The following is a 25,539-nucleotide window of genomic DNA, read 5'->3' on the forward strand; positions in this document are numbered from 1 at the left end:
TGAGAGTACAGTGATTCTAGAGAAAAAGGCTTTAAAAACAAAGGCAGCTGCGAATCTGGGTTTGAAACTTGTCCAAAGATCCAACATGAGGTCTATCTTAACAGGCACCAATTACATTTCCATTACTCTCTTCTCTCCTGCCACATCCCCTCCTCTCTCTCTCTCTCTCTCTCTCTCTCTCTCTCTCTCTCTCTCTCTCCCTCTCCTATGTCTCTTATCCCCTTCTTTCTCTTGCTTTCTTTTCTCTCCCTCTCCATCTGCTTCATTCATATTATTAGTTTGCCAGAAAATAATGATGGTGGCGAGTATTAGGTTACATATAATTTTTCCAAATTTTTGCTAAAACAAAAACAGTTTTTCATAAAATAGAACCCAAAAGAGGCATCTAGGAGTAAGCTAAGCTTGTAGAAGTGAACTCTGCAGCTTTCCTAATCTTGGTATATACTTGAAACAGAAAAAGGTCCACTTTGTTTAGAGAAAAAACAAATTCAAATAAAATTGAGTCATGCTGTTTTGCGTGCCAATAACAATTGTTCCCTTATGCTCCCTTCCTTGTCCAGGTCTCCTTGTTCTTTTTCCTACTCTTTCCCTCCCTTTGGTTTTCCATTTTTAATGTTCTAAATAAAAACTCAAATGCTCAAAGCCACATGTTGTAATCACTGACACCTCAGCAGATGGCATGTAAACACAAAGCTCATTGAGCTGGAGCCTGAACTTTCAGGCAAAGGATGTAGGCATAAAGGGGAAAACTCCCACTAGTCCTAAATGCCAGGAGCCCAGTCACCTCCCCTGAGTACACAACCTTTCTGGTGGAAGGATTCACTTTCTTCTCCAAATGGAAATAGAATACAGCAGAGCACAAAAGGAATGAGGAGTGGGGACTGGGCTGGGGTCCAACTTTCTACCATGCATTTAGAAAACTACAGGCTCTTGTCAGCTTAAAGTAGCCAACTTTGATACTCTCATTGTCTCTGTCCAAAAATGCCTTTGTTATAATCAACTCTTCTTCTCTTCTTTTCTCTTCTCTTCTCTTCTCTCCTCTCCTCTCCTCTCCTCTCCTCTGTTCTCCTCTCCTCTCTCCTCTCCTCTCCTCTCCTCTCCTCTCCTCTGTTCTCCTCTCTCCTCTCCTCTCCTCTTTTCTTCTCTTCTCTCCTCCTCTATTTTCTTCTTCTTCTTCTTCTTCTTCTTCTTCTTCTTCTTCTTCTTCTTCTTCTTCCTCCTCCTCCTCCTCCTCCTCCTCCTCCTCCTCCTCCTCCTCCTCCTTCTTCTTCTTCTTCTTCTTCTTCTTCTTCTTCTTCTTCTTCTTCTTCTTCTTCTTCTTCTTCTTCTTCTTCGTCTTCTTCTTTTCTCTCTCTCTCTCTCTCTCTCTCTCTCTCTCTCTCTCTCTCTCCCTCCCTCCCTCCCTCCTGAAATTAATAAGAAAAGATCACTTCCTATCCAATATTCTAACAAGATTAAATTCTGTTTTTCCCCAGATCCCTCAAACATATCCTCTAAAGCAGTGTTTCTCAAACTATCTGTGAAGAAAAGCCAAGTCCCGCCCCCTGCCAGATCTTCACAGACCAATAAAAGTGTAACAAAAATAAATTACTAAAAAGGACATAAAATAAATAAAACAAGATATATAAAATATAAACCAATTTTTTAGTATTAGATTCAACAGCCATAATATTACCCTGTCAGATTGCTATAAAGGCTTATAAACTCAAACTCAATTACTTTCCTTATATCATCTCAGACTGGAAACAAACAGCAGACTAGCACCATTCCACACACACTTTGGGTAATACTGCTCTAAAGGTCTTCATAGTAAGTTATATTTTCTCTATACCATTTGTATACCCAATATCTTGTCCACAACACTACAAGAAAGACAGACTATATCCATAAGAACCTTATAACCGTATTGGACAGAACAAACTTGCACAGCTTATAACAATTAGCATGGTGGTAGAATAGGTGCTGTGACTGGGAATGAAGAGGTATCAGAGTGTGAGGGATTCAATACTCTGCATAGCATGGCCAGAGAAGGCCTTTCAGAAAAGGTGACTTTAAAACAATGATCTGAATGGTGATAAAGATCCAGTTATATGAGAATCAGGGAAAGTTCACGCAATGCATAGGGAGAAGTATGTACCAAGGTCCTGGGGCAAAAGAAGAGTTTGATACCTTCTCTGAATTGTCAGGAGGCAGTTTTGACTAGAGCAGAGTGAGTGATAAGATCTAGTTTATGTAAGGCTGTAGTAAGCCTGCTTAAGGAGTGTTAGCTTCAATAGTAACAGAAGACTATTTAAGAATTTCAAGCAGAGAAGGGACATGATCTGATTTTTGCATTAAAGCAGTGTCAAATAGATAGATCTTATGGTATTTAAATTATACCTAAGTATAGCTGTTAATTTAAAAAAAAAGGAGATCAGGGGCTATTTTTCTCACTAATAGCACTTATTGTAAGTATTTGTATATTCATACAAATAACTCTCACAGACCAAAGTGTCATGCGTTCAAGGACCAAGTTTGATATGGCTCACCATTGTACCAACAGATAGCACTTAAGAGCTTTCAAAGTATATTTGCTGATTGGATTAGAGAATAAAACAGTGAGTGAATAATACAAGCAACTTGTAATCAAGTGCTAATTTATATGGTGTAATCTTCAACCCTACATATTACACCTTCCCAGGAGGATGAACCTGCTTCTAGAAGAAGATTTGTGTCTCTCATTATCAACCTGATAACTTGACTCACCACAATTACCATGCATTTCCCTATCAAAGCATCACCCAAATGAACAATTCCAATGGCACTAAAGGCAAAGCCAGGCTTCATCCAAATTGTGAGATAGATATTTGTCCTTGGCAGCCTTCCAACCCTCATTCTACTGCTTTTATCTTCCCTATAGGCAAACCACCTTTCCCATTTCTCACCCATAATCTACCATCAACTCAATGAAAGTCACTCAGTGTATCTTGTGTGTTTCCCTCTCTGTACAAAATACACTCTAACAATAGTATGATATGAAGGAAATCTCCACATAATATCTGAAAAATAAATGCTATGAAAGTAAACCTTGAATATGCTTATTTCCAGCTCTCAATTATTCACACTGCCAGAAGGAAACTGATTTGCAGTATGTATAAATCAAAAGAGACATGATAATAATAAAGTCATCTGTATCTTTGGAGGACTGGGTTGTGTGGCTGTTTTCAAATCAGGGACAATTTGTGTTTGGATGCTAGTTGTACAACCAATGTCTATAAAACATGGCCTTGAAGAATTAATCAAAGGTAGCTTACAAGGCCCTATGTGAATGGTTTAGGCACAAAGGTCATGTTTGGTTTCATACAGTTGCATTCAGATGTGGGCAATAGTGCACTAGATCAAACAAACAGATGTGATGTGATTGAGAAGTGATACAATTAATGAATTACAGCAGAACTTATAAATCGATATGAGTAGCTTCCCTCTCAAAGGAATAAATTCTGGAGATTATATCCATATTTCCAACAAATATTACCACTGTTACACAGAGGCAAATAGTCAAGTGCACTTAGAACATAGAAAGTGAGAAAGTAGAGTTTCTTTTTTTTAATTTATCTTTATTGTTGAAAGTATTAGAGATGTCCCCCTTTATCACCATTGACCCCATCCACCCTATACCTGCCCCCCAGGCCTCCACCACACTATTATCTGTGTCCATGGGTTATGCATATCTACACTAATAAAAAAGGAACATGCAAATTAACCATCACTCCGCCACTCCGCGACACCCACCAGCCAATCAGGAGCGAGTATGCAAATTAACCCAACTAAGATGGCGGCGGCCACGGAGCTGGATTGAGCAGAAAGCTTGGGTTGCCCCCGGTGGTGGAGGAAGCTAAGCTTCCCTCCTGCCCTGGCCGGCCCTGGGCTCTGCTCAAGGCTACAAAGTTTCAATTATAGAAGATAAATAAATCCCAGATACCTGCTTCCAGCCTGCTCTGGCCTCCGCTCAAGGAGGCACTGAAAAAAAAAAAGAAAAAAAGGAGAGGCTGGGAGCTTGGGTTGCCGGGGGGCATGGCCAGCCTGAAAATGGCCACCAGCCCTTCACCTAGGCTGGCCAGGCACCCAAGCGGGATCCCCCCCCCCACCCTGAAGGGGCTGTGGGCAGCCTGAAAATGGCCCTCAGCCCCTCACCCAGGCTAGCCACACTTCCATGGAGTGAGGGTCTCCACTGAGGGGCATGACCAGCCTGCAACAGCCATCAGCCCCTCACCCAGGCTGGCCAGGCACCCCAGTAGGGACGCCCAGCCTGAAGGGGTATGGCCAGCCTGAAAATGGCCCTCAGCCCCTTACCTAGGTGGCCAGGCACCCCAGCAGGGACCCCAACCCTGAAGGGGGTGTGGCCAGCCTGAAAATGGCCCTCAGGCCCTCACCCAGGCTGGCCAGGCACCCCATCAGGACCCCAACCCTGATCCGGGACACCCTTCAGGGCAAACCAGCACCTGTGCACCAGGCTTCTATCTATACTAATAAAAGGGTAATATGCTAATTAGACTGGGAGACCTTCCAGATGTTTTTCTGGACAAAGCCATGGCAGCGGGTAGAGGCAGTTAGAGGCCAAGAGAGGAGGGCAGTTGGGGGTGATCAGGCCAGGATGGGATGGCAGTTGTGGGTCATCAGGCTGATGGGGGGCAGGGCCATTGGGGGTAAGCAGACCAGAAGGGGGGGCCAGTTGGGGGCAAGCAGGCCATCAGTGGGGGTCAGTTGGAGGTGATCAGGACAGTGGAGGGGGCAATTTGGAGTGAGAAGGCCAGCAGGGGGGCAGTTGGGGGCAAGGAAGGGGGGGCCAGTTGGGGGTGAGCACACTGGCACAGGAGGCAGTTGGGGGTAATCAGGCTGATGGCAGGGGGCAGTTTGGGGAAATCAGGCAGGCAGGCAGGTGAGTAGTTAGGAGCCAGCAGTCCCAGATTGTGAGAGGGATGTCTGACTGCCAGTTTAGGCCCTATCCCTGTAAATCGGCAGTAGGACATCCTTCAAGGGGTCCCAGATTGGAGAGGGTGCAGGCCAGGCTGAGGGACAACCCCCTGCATGAATTTCGTGCATGGGGCCACTAGTATCCATATGTGTTCTTTGGTTAATCTCTTCCCACCCCCACATTCCCTCTGAGTTTAATCAGTCTATTCCATGCTTCTATATCTCTGGATCTATCTCTTACCCTTTGAGACAGCATGGAGGGACCTGGAGAGTATTATGCTAAGCAAAATAAGCCAGTCAGAGAAAGATAAGTATCACATGATCTCACTCATATGTGGAATCTAATGAACAAAATAAACTGATGAACAAAACAGAGAAAGTAGAGTTTCAAATCACCCTAACTGTGAGCAGTAGGATTGCCTCCAACCTTTGTCTTCTCTCATCTCCTTTTTTTCTACTTTATTTTTTAATTTATCCTTATTGTTGAAAGTATTACAGACGTCCCCCTTTGTCTCTCTTTAAACCCCTCCTACTCACCCCCAGGCCTTCACCACACTATTTGTGCCATGGGTCAAGCATATATGCATATAAGTTCTTTGTCTCTCATCTCTTTTAATCTCTCCTTCTGCACATAGTTTAATGAGCCAAGCAAAGGAAAAGATACCACTATAACAGCTAAAAAAGCAACAATTGCAACCAAAGAGAGTTGGTGAAATGTAAGGAACACTATAATTGATAAGTTTAGTCTAAGCACACAAATATCATTGAGTATCTGATCATCACTTCTAGCTATTAAAATCCCTATAAAAATAACATGGGCTCAACAGAAATTTCACTTAGTACAGTATGGGATTTGGAACCTTGGAGTCATTTAGCAATGATGTTGTGGCATATACGCATATACTTATTACACAGAAGGCATAGGAAGGCATGTAATAATAAATAAGGACAAAAGCTCATTGGCGGTCAACAATATTCAAGACACTATGTAATAATTGGGGCACAAAAAAGGGGATACACATTGGCCCTCTTACTACCTGGTAGAGATCACAGTAACAAATTTGATATCAATGTTTTTCATCTTTATTTTACTAAATGAAGTGATTCTGGAAGAATAAAATTTCAAGAGAGATGGTGAGATGAAGTGATAAAGTATGGGCCCTTTCTAGATAAAGGTTAAAAATGACATGGTGTGATTAGCACATGAGGTCTATTGAAAGAAATGGTATGGATGAGGCCAGGGGAGCATAAGATAACAGAAAATGGAAATCTTGAAGGCCAAGTCAAGATTTTCAGCTGTTAATATAACTACAGAAAGTAGGAAATCCTTGCAATGATTTGAGGAAAGGAATATTATACACTAACTGGTGTTTTAGGAAGGTAAATTTATTATATGAAGAATAAACTGGAGAAGTAAAGAATTGAAAGAGGGAGTACTAACTAGGAAGCTAGGAAAATAATCAAACCTACTTGTGCTTCAATACAGGTGCTTGTGCCTCACCCAGTGACTCAGTAAGCCTAAAGTGCCATTAATTAAAAGAAGGGATACAGGAAGAGGAAGAGATTTTGAGGGAATATAATATGAACAATAATAATGATTTAAAGACAAGGATCAGAGGAGAGCCAGACCTCTGCCCTAATACAACCTCCCTACCATTTGTCCTTTTTATCCCAAATTGCTCATATCATCACATACCTATTGAAGGTTTGGTGGTCAGCTTTGCTGAATTAGTGTTTTTACTGAGGTTTTAGGGAGATTCAGGCTTCAATTTTCAAAATGTCATGGACTATGCTTGTCCACAACTACAACAGAATATACCAATATGTGAAAGAAAACAAAACATGATTTAAAACAATAGAACAGAGGCAGAAGGAAGACTAAGAGGCAGACAGTTTTTGCTCCACAGCTAAGAACTCTATCCTAACTTCTTTCTTTCTACTGTCGTTCTTCACCCTTTTATTCTTTTACCTATTTTATGTGCTTTGTGGTCGTTCCTTTTATGTTAGTCTTTTTACAGAGATTTGAGAGATATTTGGCATTTACATCCAAATCTGAGTTTGGTGTGTTAACACTTCAAAAAGAGAAATCTAGCAATTTTAATTTTTACAATATTGGGGGCAGTCAGTGGCCACTTGAACTGTGGAATTTAGCAGTATTTGATATTTGATACAAAAATAAAATTCTTTTTCAAGATATCATAAATAGAAGGGATGATGAAGAGTTAACAAACTCCCTCCTATTAGCAGAAACAACTCTTTTAGTATCCCCCTTTCTACTGTTCACCTCTTCCCTCTCTTCCTCTTCTACTTCCTTTAATGTTTCTTGGTCAGCTTTGCTGCATTAGTTTTTTTCAGAGTTTGGGGGAGAGTCCAGTCTTGATTATCTCAATCTTGAGGCCTGTGGTTTGCTGCATCTAAATGCTGGCCACTGGGACAATATTTAAGCCATAAAATCTGATTACATTACAAACAAGCAAAATGTTCACAAATGGGCCAGAGGGAAAAGTAGGACCGAAGCCAGCCAACTCTTGCCCGTTAGCAACAAGTCTCTCTTTTCATCATCCTAAATACATGTTATCTCATTTCTTTTTTCTACTACACTTCTGCTCTCTCCATTTTGTCCATGAGGCTATGTTAGTGCTTTCTGCCCATATAGACAGATAAGCCTTCATGGCAGTCAGTAGGAGCTAGTGATGTGTAGGTCTTGCCTTCCAGAAGAACAGTCTGAGGTGATCTTCCCTTGGCCTGATTTGTGCTGCTATGGACACATTTCATCCCCCAAGAACAGCCAGGTTGATTCCAGTCTGAGGTGTGCCAGAACTCATTTCCAGGTATATTTGTCATAAACATTGGTTGACTGAAAAACTTCTAGGTATTCAGTAGTATGGTTTATGTGTGGTAGAAAGATGGGTGCAGAGCATGCCTATGAAGATATTTCTAAATTCAATATGTTTGTTGGAGAGGAAGACACCCAAGTGGGAATATGTGGGGCCTATGTGGTAGAGTGAAGCCTCCTGAGAGTAAATTGAGGTGATTAGTAAGGTGAACTCGAGTTGGACCCTTCCTTTTAGTAACTCCACCAAGAGAAGGACAGTGAGGGAAAACCTTTCTGGAAAGGTGTGCCATGGTGTGTAAACAGACAGAAGTGCTGGATCTTATGCTGTAAGGAAGATGTGAGATTTCTGAGATATTTTATCTCCCTCCCTTTAACTAATTCTCCATTGTCATTTTAACTTACTCTATTAGGTAAACAGGGGTGAGATGTTTCTCAAAGTGTAAGAGACACAAGAGATAGTGCATCCTAGTACATGCTGTGGCGGTTGACTTCGGAGACCAGGATGGTGGCAGAGCATTCTTAGCTCCTTTCTTTCAAGGAAGGGAGCTCCCCTTTTCCAGCCCAGGCTCTTAAGATGTGGGAGAGCACCAGAGAGCCCTCTTTACCCTCACCAGCAAGGAGGTGGGAAGTTGGTCAATGTTTTTTTATAAATACTTGTTAATTGACAAATATGGTTTGGCACAGTAAATTAATTAAAGACATTTGCTAAAGTTTTGTCCTTGGCTCTTTATTTGTATACTAGAGGCCAGGTGCATGAAATTCGTACACAGGGGGTGGGGGGGCCCCTCAGCCCAGCCTGCACCCTCTCCAATCCAGGACCCCTCAGGGGATGTCCAACTGCTGGTTTCGGCCTGATCCTGCAATCATCCCTCTCGCAATCCAAGACTGCTGGCTCCAAACAGCTCTCCTGCCTGCCTGCCTGATTGCCCCTAACTGCCTCTGCCTGCTCGCCTGATGCCCCTAACTGCTCCCCTGCCGGCCTGATCACCCCTAACTTCCCTCCCCTGACAGCCTGATCACCCCTTACCACCTCTGCCTTGGCCCCTGCCACCGTGGTTTTGTCCAGAAGGATGTCTGGAAGATAACCAGTCTAATTAGCATATTACCCTTTTATTAGTATAAATATGTTTAGAGGGTAAGAGTGAGGAGTTGGGTAACAGGCTTAAGCCCCCCCTGGAGCCTGCGGTAGGTTTCATACACAAGCAAGCCTCTCTACTGATTACAGTGCAGGGGGAAGAAATGGGAGAAAACACTGAGTCTTAGTTTCTTTCATGAAGGAAGCCTTTGGAAGAAAACTCATCCTAACAAGTTAATATTAATTTTACAAATACTTTGTGATTATCTGAAAGGAGTTATGACTCTCAGTGATGCAAAATATTTGGCTTTGCCCAGTCTCCATTGACTCATATCCCACTTGTAAAAGGAAGAAGAAGCGAGCTGTAAGTAATAACTGAAAAAGCTATTTTGCTAAAATGGATTCTAAGACTACCTTGTTGCCCATGTTAAAGAAATGTAAAATTAAAAGAAACAGAGGTAGGGGTGGCAACTAGAGAAGTACACAAGATGGGGGGGGTCCTGTATATTAGTTACATTCATGTGTTCAGTTTGTAAAAATTCATCAGGTTATATACTTAAAGATAGATACACTTTTCTATATGATTATTATACTTCAATAAAAACTTATAAAGCAAAAAAGAAAACGTTAGGGAACTAACAGGAATTTTTAGCAATATGGATATATACATTTATCAAAATTCATTGAATGGTACATTTAAGACTCGGGGGATAGAAGAGGATGACAGCCAGTGTGTCTCAGTGGTTGAGTGTCAACCTATGAACTAGGAGTTCACAGTTTGATTCCCAGTCAGGGCATATTGCCAGGTTGCAGGCTCGATCCTCAGTCGGGGGTGAGCAGGAGGCAGTCAATCAATGATTCACTTTCATCATTGATGTTTCTATCTCTCTCCCTATCCCTTCCTCTCTGAAATCAATAAAAGAATATATTTTTTAAAATACAGGGGGCAAGTGATATCTCATTGTGGTTTTGATTTTCATTTCCCACAAAGAGATATAACTCGCACCTGTCAGACTGGCTATTATCAATAAACCTAACAAACAACAGTGTTGGCAATAATTTGGAGAAAAGAGAACCCTCATGTACTGTTGGTAGGATTGTATATTGGTGCAGCCACTATGTAAAACAGTGTGGAGGTTCCTCAAAAAAATAGAACTACCATATGACCCAGATATTCCACTTCTGGATATATGTCTGAAGAAATCCAAAACCCTAATTTGAAAAAAAACATACGCATCCTTATATTCGTTGCAGCATTATTTACAATAGCCAAGATATGGAAGTAACCTAAGTGACCATCAATAGACAAATGGATAAAGAAGATTTGGTACATATGTACAATGGTATATTACTCATTCATAACAAAAAGTGAAATCTTGCCATTTGCAACAACAAGGATGGACCTAGAGGACATTATGCAAAGTGAAATAAGTCAAAAAAAGAAAGATAAATACCATATTATTTCACGTACATGGGGAATTTTAAAAACAAAATAAACAAACAAAACAAACTCGTAGCTAGAGAATACAAATTGATGGTCTCCAGATGAGGTTGTAGGTTGAGGGGATGGATGATAAAGGGGAAGAGATTAAGAAACACAAATTAGCAGTTACAAAATAGTCAGAGGGGTATAAAGTACAGCTTAGGGAATATAGCCAATAAAGGATAATAATTATGTATGGTGCTGGGTGGGTACTAGACTTATCAAGGTGATTACTTTGTAAGTCATATATATGTTGATTCACTATGCTGTACACCTGAAAGTAATATAATCCTATACGGGCAGTCCTCAGATTACATTGGACTCAATGTATGTCATTTCGTGGTTGCATCACCATCTCCCATTTAGAGTATTTATTAAAAAAAAGTTTCATAATTTCGATGTATGTACATATGTGCTTTATGTTTTTTATTATTTATTTACCACAAGTAACCGTCAGAAATTATCTTTCTTCTAAATTTTTTTTTACTGTTTCACTTCATTACTGCTGCGTATGTGCTCCATGTGAGTGACGTAGGTGCTTATTTAAGTGGGTTCTGACTTATGGCAAAAATCGCGTTACATCGCACCATAGAAACTGATCTCTGACGTAACCCGAGGACCTACTGTATAATAAAAGGCTAATATGCAAATCAACCAAACAGCGGAAAGACCGGTTGCTATGATGCGCACTGACCACCAGGGGGCAGATGTTCAACGCAGGAGCTGCCCCCTGGTGGTCAGTGCACTCCCACAGGGGGAGTGCTGCTCAGCCAGAAGCCAGGCTCATGGCTGGTGAGCGCAGCGGCAGTGGCAGGAGCCTCTCCTGCCTCCGCAGCTGCACTAAAGATCTCCGACTGATGGCTTAGCCTTAGGCCCACTCCCTGTCAGGAGTCAGACATCCCCTAAGGGCTCCCAGATTGTGAGAGGGTGCAGGCCGGGCTAAGGGACCTCCCCCACCCCGAGTGCACGAATTTCATGCACTGGCCCTCTAGTATTGTATATAAACTGTAACTGAAAATGTAAATACATACATATATATATATATATATATATACATATATATATATATATATATATATATTCATATATATATATATTCATATATATATATGCATTTTGTTGAATGTAATTTTTACTCAACAAAGAAGAAAAAAGAAGGAAGGAAGGAAGGAAGGGAGGGAGGGAGGAAACTGCAAACAAACATTGAATTCTAGTTAATGATCAGCATGCAGAAGTCTTTTGCTGTGAAGTAAATGTTTACATAGGGGGAAAAGGACACATATGTAATACCTTAATCAAAAAGCAATTTTAGAAAAAGATTAAATGAGATAATGTATCTAATCACTGTGTTGTACACCTGAAACTAACATAACATTGTATGTCAACTGTAATTGAAAGAAAAATAAATGGAATAAAAATATAAAAATCCTAAAAAAAAAGAAAATATCTGACTTCTGGATATGAGAAATGATTTAATATAAAACTATAAATATAAGAAAATGCAAAATTGGCACAGGTAAATTGATGAATTGTGATTAATAACTATTAAATTTTATAAAAAGCAAAAAAATATTACAAGATGGTTATGACTGGGGTTAAGAGACCCTTAGAACATCTTTAATTTCAGTTAACTGCTAAGTTTGCATACTCTTCTTGTAAGCTAGATTTTTCCTCCTAAAAAAGATTTAAAAAAATTTTTAAAGCAAAAAAAAAAAAAGAAAGAAAGAAATGTCTACAACTTACTTTGAAATGCATCCAAAACATGAAATGGATTGATAAATAAATAGAAAAATACTAATTGTAAAATATGAGAAGTAACTATATGGATGTTCACTGTACTGTTCTTTCAACTTTTCTGTATATTTGAAAACCTTATACTAAAATGTTGGGAAGGAGAATCTAAAGAAGGGAGGAAGAGTTCTCCTCATTTCTTTACGAATATAAATGTTGGCTTCAGCCCATTGAGGACTCAAATGCATCAGCAGTAATTAGCAAGAGACAGGTATCCAGCAAAAATAGTGCAATTCCTGGGAGAGGATTCCTAGAAAATAGCAATGCCCAGTAGAACTGGTGGTGCCCAGGTGGAGATGGCTTGATGTGAACCTGAAGAGATTCCATCAGGAGGCTGAGGTAGCAGAGACACTAGACTGTAGCCAAAGCAAGAGAAGAAAATGGTGGGTGCTGTGAAGTAGATGTCAAGACTCATTTATATTAAACTGGTAAGAACAGATACTACACTTGGTCTTAGCCAAAAGGCCGAGAAGCGAGGGTGAGAGGGGAGGAGGGGGGTGGGTAAGAGATCAACCGAAGAATTTGTATGCATGCATATAAGCATAACCAATGGACATAAGACACTGGGGGGGTAGGGGAGGCCAGGGGACTGTCAAGGGCAGGGGGGGCGGAAAGGAGACATATGTAATACTCTTTGTAATACTTTAAGCAATAAAAAAAAATAAAAATAAAAATAAAGGAAAAATAAAAAAATAAAATATAAATTCTAAGATAAAAAAAAAGACTCATTTATACACACCTGTGAGACATACCTTGGGGTTTGTACCATCATATACAACCAAACAATCAGTTTTCCTCTTTGGTATTTCTATGTCACAAATGTTGAAAGTACTCCTCATTAGAATCTAAAGCAATCTTCTGTGTTTGGCATGTTAAGCTGAAGAAAATATTTCATTCCTCTAGTTGGGGTCAAACTTTTTCAATATTGTCCAGTTACATGAAGCATTGTATATGTACTCAATAAAGAAACCCTAATTATACAGGTAAATTAAACAAATCAAAACATCTTCTTGAAGTTGGCACATATGTTTGTCCTTGGCACAGCTACACTAAATAAACACACAGTCACTAAAATGAAAGAATGCATATCGTCTCCAGAATGCTTGTAGTTTCAGAGACATAGTACCTTAAGAATTTGTCCATATCCAGGGTTTTCTGTTTTTTGTTTGTCATTGTTGTTTTTATTGAGATATAATTGGCATATAACACTGTGTCCAGGGTTTTCTTCATTGTTATATTAAAGAGTGACCCTAGAGAAGGAACTTTCATTTCCCCCCTTCACATTCTAATCAACAGACACTGTAAATAAAAACTCAACGTCCTATAATCATGATTCTTTTCTATCTCTTTTTAGGGTTTTACCGACATTTTGCTAGAAAGAGTCATGCATGGAGGAGCAAACATTACAGGATTCCAGATTGTCAACAATGAAAACCCTATGGTTCAGCAGTTCATACAGCGCTGGGTGAGGCTGGATGAAAGGGAATTCCCTGAAGCCAAGAATGCACCACTAAAGGTAATGTACCATAGAATGTAGACACCTTAGGCCAGCTTTTCAAAGCATCTCAGTATGGTCTTTATACATTTACAGCCATCCTGTGATCAAGTGGTCTTCCCTCAAAGTGTTTTAAGGATGCTAAAACACAACCGCAGGTCATGCTGCTGCATTTGAAAACTAAACTCCCAAATAAAAATACAATCAAAAAGTAGGTCTTTTTAAAACCCAGTGTTGGAGAATGTTAACTTAATTTTGTAATGAATTTCATTTATAATATGCTCATAACAATTTAAAATATAACAAGAACTGGAGTCAGACAAAAGTTTGGAGCAGTGGGAATAGCTAAGGAAAATTGATAATCTGAAGCAGAAAATTAGATTTTACATTATTTATGTGATTGTTTTGTGTTAATAAGTTTCATGAATTTCAGCACACTCAAGTGAGTTAGCCTCTAATACAGAGTATGTGTTGCCTATACATATATTGAACGGAAATGTTTTCCTGCCTGCAAAAAAAGTATCTTAAAAAATAATTAGATTACCTAAGTTGCTCATTTTTATGAAATCAAGAATATTAAAAGTAGAAAGCTATGCTTACAGTGTACATTTTTCTTTCTTTTTTTTTACAGTGTACATTTTTCATATGTGTTCCCCTAGGCTAGAAATTCTATTATTTAAAAATAGGGAACTAAAACAGATAAATTAGAGGAAAGTTATTCATGTTACACAAAGTATCCTTCAAATGTATTTATTTTTATTTTTAACTTGTTTTTTAAGTAACCATTCCCTCTGTGCATTGATTCAAGTATGAAACTAACCTTAGTTCTTCCTTCCTGATATAGTGAAAATATATATGTACTATGGCTGTGGGATTTCTGTGATCAAGCAAAGGGTCAAAGTATAGTGAAGACCCTTCTCTAAACAAGGAAAGATGGGGGAATGGCATATTTCCTTTCTCATGATTTCAAGATACCCATCCTCAAATCCTCCCTGGCAAAAACAGAATGAGGGAGAAAAATGGGGATACAGACCAGGAAATACATTCTGTATCACTTAGGCAGGTCCACCCTGAATGGGTCACGTCAGAACATAATACTGGTAGGACCTTACTTTATGTAATTGGTATGCTCTAGAAAAGTTGGAGTTAAACATAATTTTTATTCATTTAATCCACTCACTAATTAAGTGGTATTCTGTGCTGTAGATATTAAACTATATGTGCCATGTTTTTATAGGAAAGTCCCATTTCAAAACATTCTGTCCCATGGTCAAATCAGGTGTCCTCATATGTCTCTGTTAATATGGTCACAATCCCTACGATGAATCCTTTGTAGTCAATTTTTTTAAAGATAATTATTTTAGCCGAAACTGGTTTGACTCAGTGGCTAGAGCGTCGGCCTGCAGACTGAAAGGTCCCGGGTTCGATTCCGGTCAAGGGCATGTACCTGGGTTGCGGGCACATCCCCAGTAGGAGATGTGCAGGAGGCAGCTGATCGACGTTTCTCTCTCATCGATGTTTCTAACTCTCTATCTCTCTCCCTTCCTCTCTGTAAAAAATCAATAAAATATATTTTTAAAAATAAATAAATAAATAAATAAATAAAAGATAATTATTTTATATTTTTAGTTGAGACATTATTGGCATATAACATTTTAGTTTTAGGTATACAACATAATAATTTTCTATACGTGTATATTATTAAATGATTACCAACCACCTTAAATTTAGTTAACATCTATCACCACCATAGTTACAATTCTTTTCTTATAATGTGAACTTTTAAGATTACTCCTTTAGCAACTTACAAAAATACAATACAGTACAGTCACCATGCCATGCATTACATCCCCAGGACTTATTTATCTCATAAGTGGAAGTTTGTACCCTTTGACCACTTCCACTAAGTTCCCTCATCCACCCCCACCCCCACCTCTGGCAACCACCCATCTGTTCTCTATTTTTATGAGTTCAGATTTTTTTAGATTCCACATATAAATAAGATCATACAGTATTTGTCATTGTCTGACTTATTTCACGTAGCATAGATCCTCAAGGTGCACTCATGTTGTTGTAAATAGCAGGATTTCCTTCTTTTTTATGAGTCAATAATATTTCAGAAATGGAATTGCTGGTTCATATGGTAGTTCTATTTTTAATTTCCTGAGGAAACTCCATACTATTTTCCATAATGACTGTACCAGTTTATGTTCACACCAACAGTGCACAAGGGTTACCTTTTCTCCACATCCTTGCCAACACATGTTATTTTTGTCTTTTCTATAATACCATTCTAACAGGTATGAGGTTATATCTCATTGTGGTTTTAATTTGCATTTCCCTGATGATTCAAATATTTTCTATGTACAAAATCCATCCACTACATTCAGGCGAGCTCATACAAATTTAAGTTTTCATAAAACTGCCTATATGCTGCTTTGCCATCCTTATATTTAGCAGGTAATAGAGAAGAAATTTTTATTTATTCAATATTTAAGGGGGTACCTAAAATGTGTCAGGCACACAAAAAAGTGGACCAGGGTAAAAGTATGAAAAGCCTACTACAGAGTAATTTATGCCTCTTCAGAAGTTCTAGAAGTTGTACAAAAGAGAAGGAAAACAATCTCAGCTCTGGTGTGTATAATGTAAAGTTCTTCAAACCTGCTGAAAAAACCCGTTAAGGCTTACATGTAAAACTCTTCAAATAACTTAAGATAATGGAATATTTAAATAGATGGCTATAACTTTCAGATTACTTTTGCTTAGTATTAGTCATTAAGAAACCTTTCTCTATATCAATCAGACAAAAGCCCACTTTTAAAAAATGATGTAAAGCCCTAACCAGTTTGGCTCAGTGGATAGAGCATCGGCCTGCAGACTCAAGGGTCCCAGGTTTGATTCCGGTCAAGGGCATGTACCTTGGTTGTGGTCACACACCCAGTAGGGAATGTGCAGGAGGCAACTGATTGATGTTTCTTTCTCATCAATGTTTCTAACTCTCTATCCCTCTCCCTCCCTCTCTGTAAAAAATCAATAAAATATATATTTAAAATTTTTTTTAAAAAAATTAAAATGATGTACAGCTAGGTCAGCATGGCTCAGTGGTTGAGTGTAGACCTATGAACCAGGAGGTTTGATTCCTGGTTAGGGCAGATGCCTGGATTGTGGGCTCGATCCCCATTGTGGGGCGTGCAGAAGACAACCAATCAAGGAGTCTCTCTCATCATTGATGTTTCTATCTCTCTCTCCCTCTTCCTTCCTCTCAGAAATTTATATATATATATATATATATATATATATATATATATATATAGTGCAATTTTTTTTACTAGGAAATACAATTATCTAGAGATTAAAACCCTGATGCCTAATTTATTCTATATGTTATGAATGTTTCCTCTGTGGGCTTTTTTTACATGCTCACACATTGGTAAGTAGAAGCTGAAACAGTAGAATATTAAATAGCTCTTCTGGCATGGCTTGGAAAGGCAGCTGGGGTAAAACCACCACCATGTTGGCTTTATGGAGTGCTAAGATGGGAAGACATAAAGATCTCTTTTTTTTTTCATGAAAAGAACATATGCCCCCTATTATAGTCATACTTGATGTTTTGCTCCAGAAAGAACAGTGACATGAAAAAGTCAGAAAAGTAAATTGATAGTTGTAAAGATGACAATGAATTCACTCCCAATTGTATTTGGATGTACTATATATAATACAACACTCCCTAGAACATTTTGTTTCATTTTTTTAAAAAAGCAACAGAATTATATATTCTACCAGTATTTGTCACCCTCTACAAAACAGGGGCCAGCTTATTGTAATCAAATGTTGGTTCATTTATCCACCATGTCAAATCGCAGATAATCCAATCCCTTGTTTTAAGTAACTGGCCTCAATTCCAATAGATGCATACCATTATATCCAAGGAATAGAAAGTAAGGGTTCTTGCCTGAAAGAGGTAACATCATGCATTATTGCCTGTGAATTATCAATGTTATCAGATTTAAAACTCAGTAACAATTGTAATTTTCTACAATCAAAAACCAGCTTTAGTTTTTGCTCCCCCCAGGAAACAAAAACTGATTTATTGCTGGCCAGGGGTCCTAGTTCACCAGAAATGTGGTCCAGACAGAAATGATTAATGTTTCCCTCCAAATTAATTTCAAGCTGTCTAACTTAGCTATTTTCATTTTCCCCTAAGTAAACACCAGATCTGAAATTTCTATTAGAAACAGCAATAACCCAGTCTTGCTTTAGGATATGCTGTTTCCTCTCCATTCTACATACACTATCCTTTAACTTAACATGTTTTTCTTTTTTTAAAGGATATAACCTTTTAGTAGTCACTCACTCAATATGAAATACTGTATTAAGAACAAGAGAAAGATTCCCTTGAGCCATACGATCTTAGTAATCTTAACATGTGCACACATGAGGTAGGAAACATTATTCTAGAATGAATCAAAGTCGGCCTTGTCCAGAGAGATCTCTTGATTCAAATAATTAAAAGGGTGGCTTTGTAAAGCTAGAGGTATGGATGAACAAAAATGATAAGAAAGAAGTCAAGTTTCAAGGGCATCATTTATCATGGTATCTTGTTTTCTATGCATCCATTTCAGTATACATCTGCGTTGACACACGATGCAATATTAGTCATAGCAGAAGCTTTCCGCTATCTGAGGAGGCAGCGAGTGGATGTGTCCCGGAGAGGCAGTGCTGGAGACTGCTTAGCAAATCCTGCTGTGCCCTGGAGTCAAGGAATTGATATCGAGAGAGCTCTGAAAATGGTAATGACCACAAAAGATTATTGGGGTGGGGAAACTTATAAAGACACACACGAAAAATGAGACCTCAATCTTGAGAAAATACACACTAACAGGAATAGGATCAGAGTCTATAGAATGTCAGAGTGTGCAGAAAGCTAAGCATGTATATTTATTCATCAAAATCTAGAAATCCAAAACTAGAAGTTTCTCCCTTGAAGCTTGAAAAATGGCAAATTTGGGACAAATGAATATTTAGTTCTGTGCCACACTATAGGTATTAAATCAAACTCAGTACTGTCAAAAGTTGTGGGCTGGCATTATAAATGACTTCAAAATATTCAAACTTTCCAGAAATATGTTACTGAGGAGAACTGAGATATTTTATATGAAGCTCCTACCTTCAAGGTGCACCATTGCAAAAGACAACAACATCCTCTATCTCACCAGACAAATGTTTAGCCTGGATGGACTTTGGACTACATCAGTGTGATAGTATTTCTGTTGCCAAAAGATTATTTATACTATTCTACATGGTGAAACACAGGAATATGATCCATTTCCAGAACTACTTAAGAGGCTTTCCCCAATGCCCCCCCCCCCCGCCCCGCAAAAAAAGACTAAATAAAAATACAAGAAATCAATGGATAGACAGTCAAATAGGTCACTTGTTTTTGGTATGTACAGGGTAGGAGGTCATTTAAGGCTTCAAGCAGTGTTCTTTGAACAGATTCCATTATTTACACTAGGACCAGTATCACCCACTCATTGCAGTTTTCCAAGTAAGAGCTCTTCTCTGAATATTTTGATTTATGCTACATGTGCCTACATGCATTAAAATGAGCCTTTGAGAGTACAAGACTTTCTTATTTCTACTTAATTGTCTTGATGTTTGAGACATCCAAATAAACAAAGAGATCGGCAATGGTTGGATAATTCTGTGCACAACCCAGAAACAAAGATTTTATAATGGCCTCATAACACATAATTTTGTGTAGTTGGCTCTCACTGCTGCCTTAAGTTTGCCAAGTTGGGAGCATTCAATCAAAAGGGGTTAGTAGCCCCTGGGTCTTTCTCCAAGAAAGAGATATGACTCATTCTTTCATCATGCATATTTTTATGTCATTATGTCAGTTCCCTAACAAATGCCCTAAGTGTCATTTTATGGAGGTAGCATAGCACAATTCTGAAGAGCAGTTAATTAAATTCAACCTTCGTAGCAGTTACAAGATTTGTATTGTCAGGTGAAACATAATGATGAGTGAAATATAAAACTCAGAGTGAATCAAAAGGAGTTTTCAGCAACGAAACCTCAAGGGGCAAGTTCCAGCATCTCCAATTGACTCCCCACTTATGACACAAACAGCTATATAACCCAAATAGAAAACAGGCTACCAGAATGAAGAACAAGAAATTAACTTGATTAATAAAAAAAGATTAATTATACTATTGCACAAATAGTTCCTACATGTCTAACTCACTGATAAAGTTCAAGCTATAAGCCAGGTAAGTAACCTTTCTCCCCAGGCCCTAATGATCCAACACTCAACCAAAAGAATTTGTCTAGCTGGCTCTCTTTGATTATCTCTTTCTACAGGCCAGCCTCTTCCTATTTCTCCAGAGGCTGGAAAGTATCAACCTTTTTGAATAGTGGATGAACCCTCGTGATAAATGCTCAGTAAAACTCCACTATTCAGAGGAACTTCAAGGGAGAATGATCTGAAATACTAAAAGGTTTTATTGTATTAAAAGAAATCTTATTTTATTTGGGTTAATTAAAAGTGAGAATGTGTGATATAAAAACATCCCTCATTGTGACTAGTGCATAGTTGTTGCTCAATAAATCAGTCACTTCCTTCACAGAAATCTGGTAAAAGCATTGCCTGATAGAGGTTCCTCTGGGGCCTGTTTTAGTGAATAAATAAGCACACTATTCATTCAGTAAATATTTATTGAGCACTAACAACCATGTATCAGGCTCCAAGTTAGTATGCAAACATGAAATAAGATGAGGGGAGCTCACATTTAAATAGTTAATGTGTAACCAAATGCTTTTAAAGAACTTAAAGCCACTTGCAAATTGCGTAATCATTCTCCTCACAATTGACATAGTAAAAAGATCTGCCTAAGCCCAGTCTACTGAAATATGTCACAATGTTCAGTCATTGAGATTTGTCCACTTGTTCAGTAAACATTTACTGGGCACCTGCTCTACCCCATTTGAGCTGAGAACACAGAAAAAGAATGTCTCTCATCTTGAGATGCTCCCAACATAGTAGGGATGGAAATACATAGATGATTAAAATGCTATTTTAAGTTTTACAGAGGTTGCAGTGGGAACCCAGAAGAGAAATACCTAATATAGACTGAGACAGGGGTGGGAAGAATTAAAGAAAAGACCCATGATAGGATGATGGGAAACTGTCACTTACATTCACATCCTTAAAAATAGACTTCTCTCTGAGTGGGAATCAATTTCTACTTCTGCTCATCAAAAGTTCTAATCGTGGGGTATGAAATCTATTGGACATATCTAGATTGTTGTCCAATTTGTATATCATGTTTAAATAGGCTGGGTCTTTAGAAATATAGAATTTTAATGAGACTTGAAAAGTTTGCTATTTTCAGTAATGGAGAATTTCCTTAATAAGTTCCTATGCCAGTTTCTCTGTCCTGCCTATATCCTCTCCTAGAATTCAATGTTCAAAATAGACTGTAAAGAACCATTCATAGATCACAGAATGCACCAGATTCACTCTACTACATAAGCAATTTCTATCTCAACAAAGGACCCTTTAACTTGAAGTGTGACATCACCCTCTCTGTAAGCCTAAGCTGACAATAGTGTTTAGGTTTGTTGGGTCAGTAGGACAATCATCATGTCTTCAGGAAGTCATTTTGGGGCATTTCTCCTTCAATAGGAATTCCAGTTTCCTATTGGTGGTGAACAAGTCCCCTTCACTTTAAAACAATGGTCCCTAATATTTTGCCATCAATTTTCCCTTCTGCAGCACAAGCCTATTAGTACTTCTGATGTGCTTAACGGCATGTCACTTATGACAAATAAGTGATGAAAAAGTATTCCAGTCCTGGCTGCTATGGCTCAGTGGTAGAGCATCAACCTGAGCACTGAAGAGTTTCTGGGTTCGATTCCCAGTCAAGGGCTTGTACCTGGGTTGCAGGTTCATTCCCCACCCCGGTCAAGGTGCATGCAGGAAGCAACCAATCGATGTGTCTCTTTCACATCAATGTCTCTCTCTCTCTCTCTCTCTCTCTCTCTCTCTCTCTCTCTCTCTCTCTCTCCTTCCGTCCCTCCCTCCTTCCCTTCCTCCCTTCCTCTCTATCTCTCGCCCCCTCCCACTTTCTCTAAAAATCAACAGAAAAATATCCTCAGGTGAGAATTAACAAAAAATAAAGAAAAAGTATTCCATTATTTCTTCCTAAGAAAATGAGACATATCTTTTTTCTTTAAAGCAAATTCCTTAACCCTTACTCACCAAATGAGCAATTCAAGGGTATAACAATATTGACTTATATCTATAGAGGGTCTTCATGTAGTATCGCTGAACTGTTAAGTAAGGAAATCTCTCCACCCAGCAGAGATGGTCTCTTATTAGTTAGTGCATAATACTGGGCCCAGATCCAGAAAAAATTGTGGCACAGGTGAATCTTCATTTGGCATCCCAAATAGGTTTCCAGACTGTTCCAGTATCTCTAGCTTTCTTATCTAGCATTCCATAATCCTGATTCCTTAGACTTAAAACCAATCTCATCAATGTAAAGATTATCCCTCCATGGCCTAACTCTCTCCTACCTATCTACAGCTGGGCATAAATTAAATAAGAGGAAAAACTCACCTTGTTACCATGGCAGTTGGTAAATTTGTAACCCTCTCAAGAAATGGAACTAAGTTCACTTTGATGAATAATAATTATCAATATACCTGGCATGTATTGCAATGCTTACTACATGTCAGCCACTGTTCTAAACATTACATATGTATAACTCATTTGATCCTCCCAACAACTCAAAAAGATAGGTACTTTTAGGATTTCACATTTTACAGACTAGGGCATTGACATAAAAATGTACTAAGGACATACAGTTGATAAGTGATGAAACTAGGATATGAATTCAGGAGCTCTAGAGCCCTGTTATGAAACCAGTTTATGTTCAGATATTGGGAATACTAAGATAAGCCATAGCCCTAAAGGAACTTACAGTTTAGAAAAAGCATTACCCTTGTTAGGACTACTCTTCAGGCTACTCCTTTAAGAAGAGACTAATGGAAATTTCAGGCCCCTGAAAAAGTAGTGATAGGGCCCTCACTGTATCATCTAGGTAACTGCCTATCACACCTACTCAAAGCTTCATAATTACAAGGTATATCTAGAAAATACTGGGGAGAAAAATGAAGATCTGTCTAGACATGATCTGGTGGAAAAATGGCTCAATGATTCAAGGTAAAAGTTCTCCAAGACTCCAAGATCTGTCAGCAGACCTCATCCCAGGGACCTAGAAGGCAACAATGTGGTGCTCTTTTAAAGTTTTATATTTTCCTTTATACCAGGTGCAAGTACAGGGAATGACTGGAAACATCCAATTTGACACTTATGGACGCAGAACAAATTATACTATCGATGTGTATGAAATGAAAGTCACTGGTTCTCGAAAAGTAAGTAACCAAAACCCATATGTAAAGAAAATGTCTTTTAGAAAGGTGACAGCACCCCGATGCAAGAAAACAGGTCTTAGAAAACATACAAAAAGCAAATTTCCACCTATCATTTCTGCCTTTTTATTCAGCGAAGAGTGTAGATATGATACAGAGTTGTCTTGTGAACAGTGTTCCATCTACACAGTTTAAAAGGAGTATTTCCCTCTGAGTCTGGTTCTGTTTGACTCAAGTGTTATTAATAGCTTCCTAAAATAAAGGAAAGGAGTCACAAATTTTACAGCATGTTTTTAGTTGAACAGAAACTGCCAAGGTACATACAGTTTTAGCAAAAGAACTGGAAAGTAGTTATCACTTTGTTTTGTCAACTTACCCACCAAAAGGACTTGGACAAAGAATCTTTCTCTAGAGCTAAATGTTATAATGATCACTTGGCTTCTATCACACTAATAGTTGAGTTAGGCATTAAGTGGAGATTTAGTAACCATCTGATAAAACCTGAGAACATAAAATATCTTGTGTCATTTCTACAGTATACTCACTGGTTTCCTGCACCCACATCCCAGCTTTCCTACAGTTCAAAGCAATTTTTCTGCTATATTAGTTTAAAGAAAAAAAAGGCTTATCATCCTACATGGGCTAAATTATTTTACAAAATGTCAGTAATGGTGATGTGGGCATAGGAACCCCCAGGATGAAGGATCAGCACATCCATGTGTGTGTTCGTGTTGGGGTCCTGGTGAGGGTGGAAGACAGAGGAAGACAGAACAACATCTGTTACCAGTGGGACAGGTCTTTGTCCCCACCAATTGCTTATGGGGGTGGATTTTTTGCCATATCCTGAGAAAAAGAATTTTCTGAGACTTCCACGGGAGGATGTGGTATTATAGAAAGCTCTATTTCTATGGGATTAAACGCTTGAGTTTCAACTGCCCCATTTCCCATTGTTCCGCCAAGGAAGAAGTGTAGCTGGAGCTTTAGCAGAGCTAGAATCAGAGGCAGTGTCCAAAGTTTCCTTTCTATATTGGAGTAGTGTCCAATCCAGCATCAGACTAGCTTAGCTTGTTTTTCTCACTGCAGTCCATTAGTCCACTATGTGTGGGGTCCACATAGCCCTGGGTCAGACCAGCAAGTGCAAGAGAGCCAAGTGTTTATGGGACAATGTATTCCCAGATTTTCATGGGCTTGAAGTGCCCTGCCAACTCTGGTTAATGATTTCTGTCCCCTGTGGCATCTTTCCTATGGCACCCCAACTTCACTGTGCATGTGCCCATCTTCCCCTTTGTCCATTCCCTTCCCCCAGTAAGCCTCAAGGAATGGGTTGATGGTTCCTGGGGGAGTGTGAAATTGCAGTTTCCTGGTGAAGCTGCCCACATGTCCCTTTTGCTCATTTCCTTTGTTTAATATTTTTATTGATTTCAGAGAAAAAGGGAGAGACAGAAACATCAATGATGAGAGAGAATCATTGATCAGCTGCCTCCCGCACGCCCCCCCACTGGGGACCGAGCCTGCAACCCAGACATGTGCCCTTGACTGGAACCAAACCCGGGACCCCTCAGTCCCCAGGCCAACACTCTATCCACTGAGCCAAACCAGCCAGGATGCTCATTTCCTATTATTAATAACTAGCTAATCACAATGGTATCAAAGCAACTAAAAAAATTTTCATTCCACAATAGCACTTCAATTTCACGTGCTTTTTGAGTGAAAAGTGGGCAACCAGGTCAAATGTCTGTTCTTTCTAGGCTGGCTACTGGAATGAGTATGAAAGGTTTGTGCCTTTCTCAGATCAGCAAATCAGTAATGACAGTGCATCCTCAGAGAACCGGACCATAGTGGTGACTACCATTCTGGTAAGTATGAACAGATGGTAGGTGAGCTTTTTATACATGAAGACTTCTGCTTTCTGAAAAGCATTATTCAGCCAGTAGGAAAGACCTCAAGTTCAAGCAGTGAAAAATTCCAACAGGTGATTTTAGGAACCTCTCAAAGTATCCCGACATTATGAACTGAATGTCATGTTTAAAATTAAAATAATGGGAATTTAAGATATTATTCTCCTCTTTACCCTCTCCTTTCACTATAGGTCCAATGCTTTATCTGGACTTGAAATCTAATTCTTCATTGTGGGGGAAACAGCATTATGTGAAGGAAACTAGATTATGGTTCTTATATTAGGTCCAGTCTACTACTGGTAAACTAGTAAACTTGTGCTTCATTGTATGTCACAAATTCTCTGAGCCTCAGGTTGTGCTTTTTTAAATTTATTGGATGAATCCTATCTAATAAAAGAGAAACATGGTAATTAGCGTACATCCGCTACCCTTCCCATTGGCTAATCAGCGAGATATGCAAATTAACTGCCAACCAAGATGGCAGCTAATTTGCATACTGCAGGCAGGGAGGGCCATCTCAAGCTGCTGTCCGGCCTGTGTGGCGCCTAAGCCCCAACGCCAGCCGGGACC

At 39.0% G+C, this 25,539-nt stretch overlaps 1 protein-coding gene across 3 annotated transcripts in view; it reads left to right on the forward strand.

The window, feature by feature from the left end:
* GRIA3 (glutamate ionotropic receptor AMPA type subunit 3) overlaps nt 1-25,539 on the forward strand; it is a 341,900-nt gene that overhangs the window by 222,736 nt on the left and 93,625 nt on the right. For all 3 annotated transcript variants that reach the window (XR_013997329.1, XM_081115181.1, XM_081115180.1), the window contains exons 6-9: nt 13,493-13,654; nt 18,256-18,423; nt 22,970-23,074; nt 24,820-24,927. Coding sequence is in view for 2 of the 3 variants with exons in the window: in XM_081115181.1 (XP_080971307.1) it covers nt 13,493-13,654; nt 18,256-18,423; nt 22,970-23,074; nt 24,820-24,927 (543 nt within the window). In the remaining variant the exon portion in view is untranslated. The remainder of the gene's footprint in view (nt 1-13,492; nt 13,655-18,255; nt 18,424-22,969; nt 23,075-24,819; nt 24,928-25,539) is intronic.

This window comes from Myotis nattereri (assembly GCF_964212035.1).
Source record: "Myotis nattereri genome assembly, chromosome: X".
NCBI lineage: Eukaryota > Metazoa > Chordata > Mammalia > Chiroptera > Vespertilionidae > Myotis > Myotis nattereri.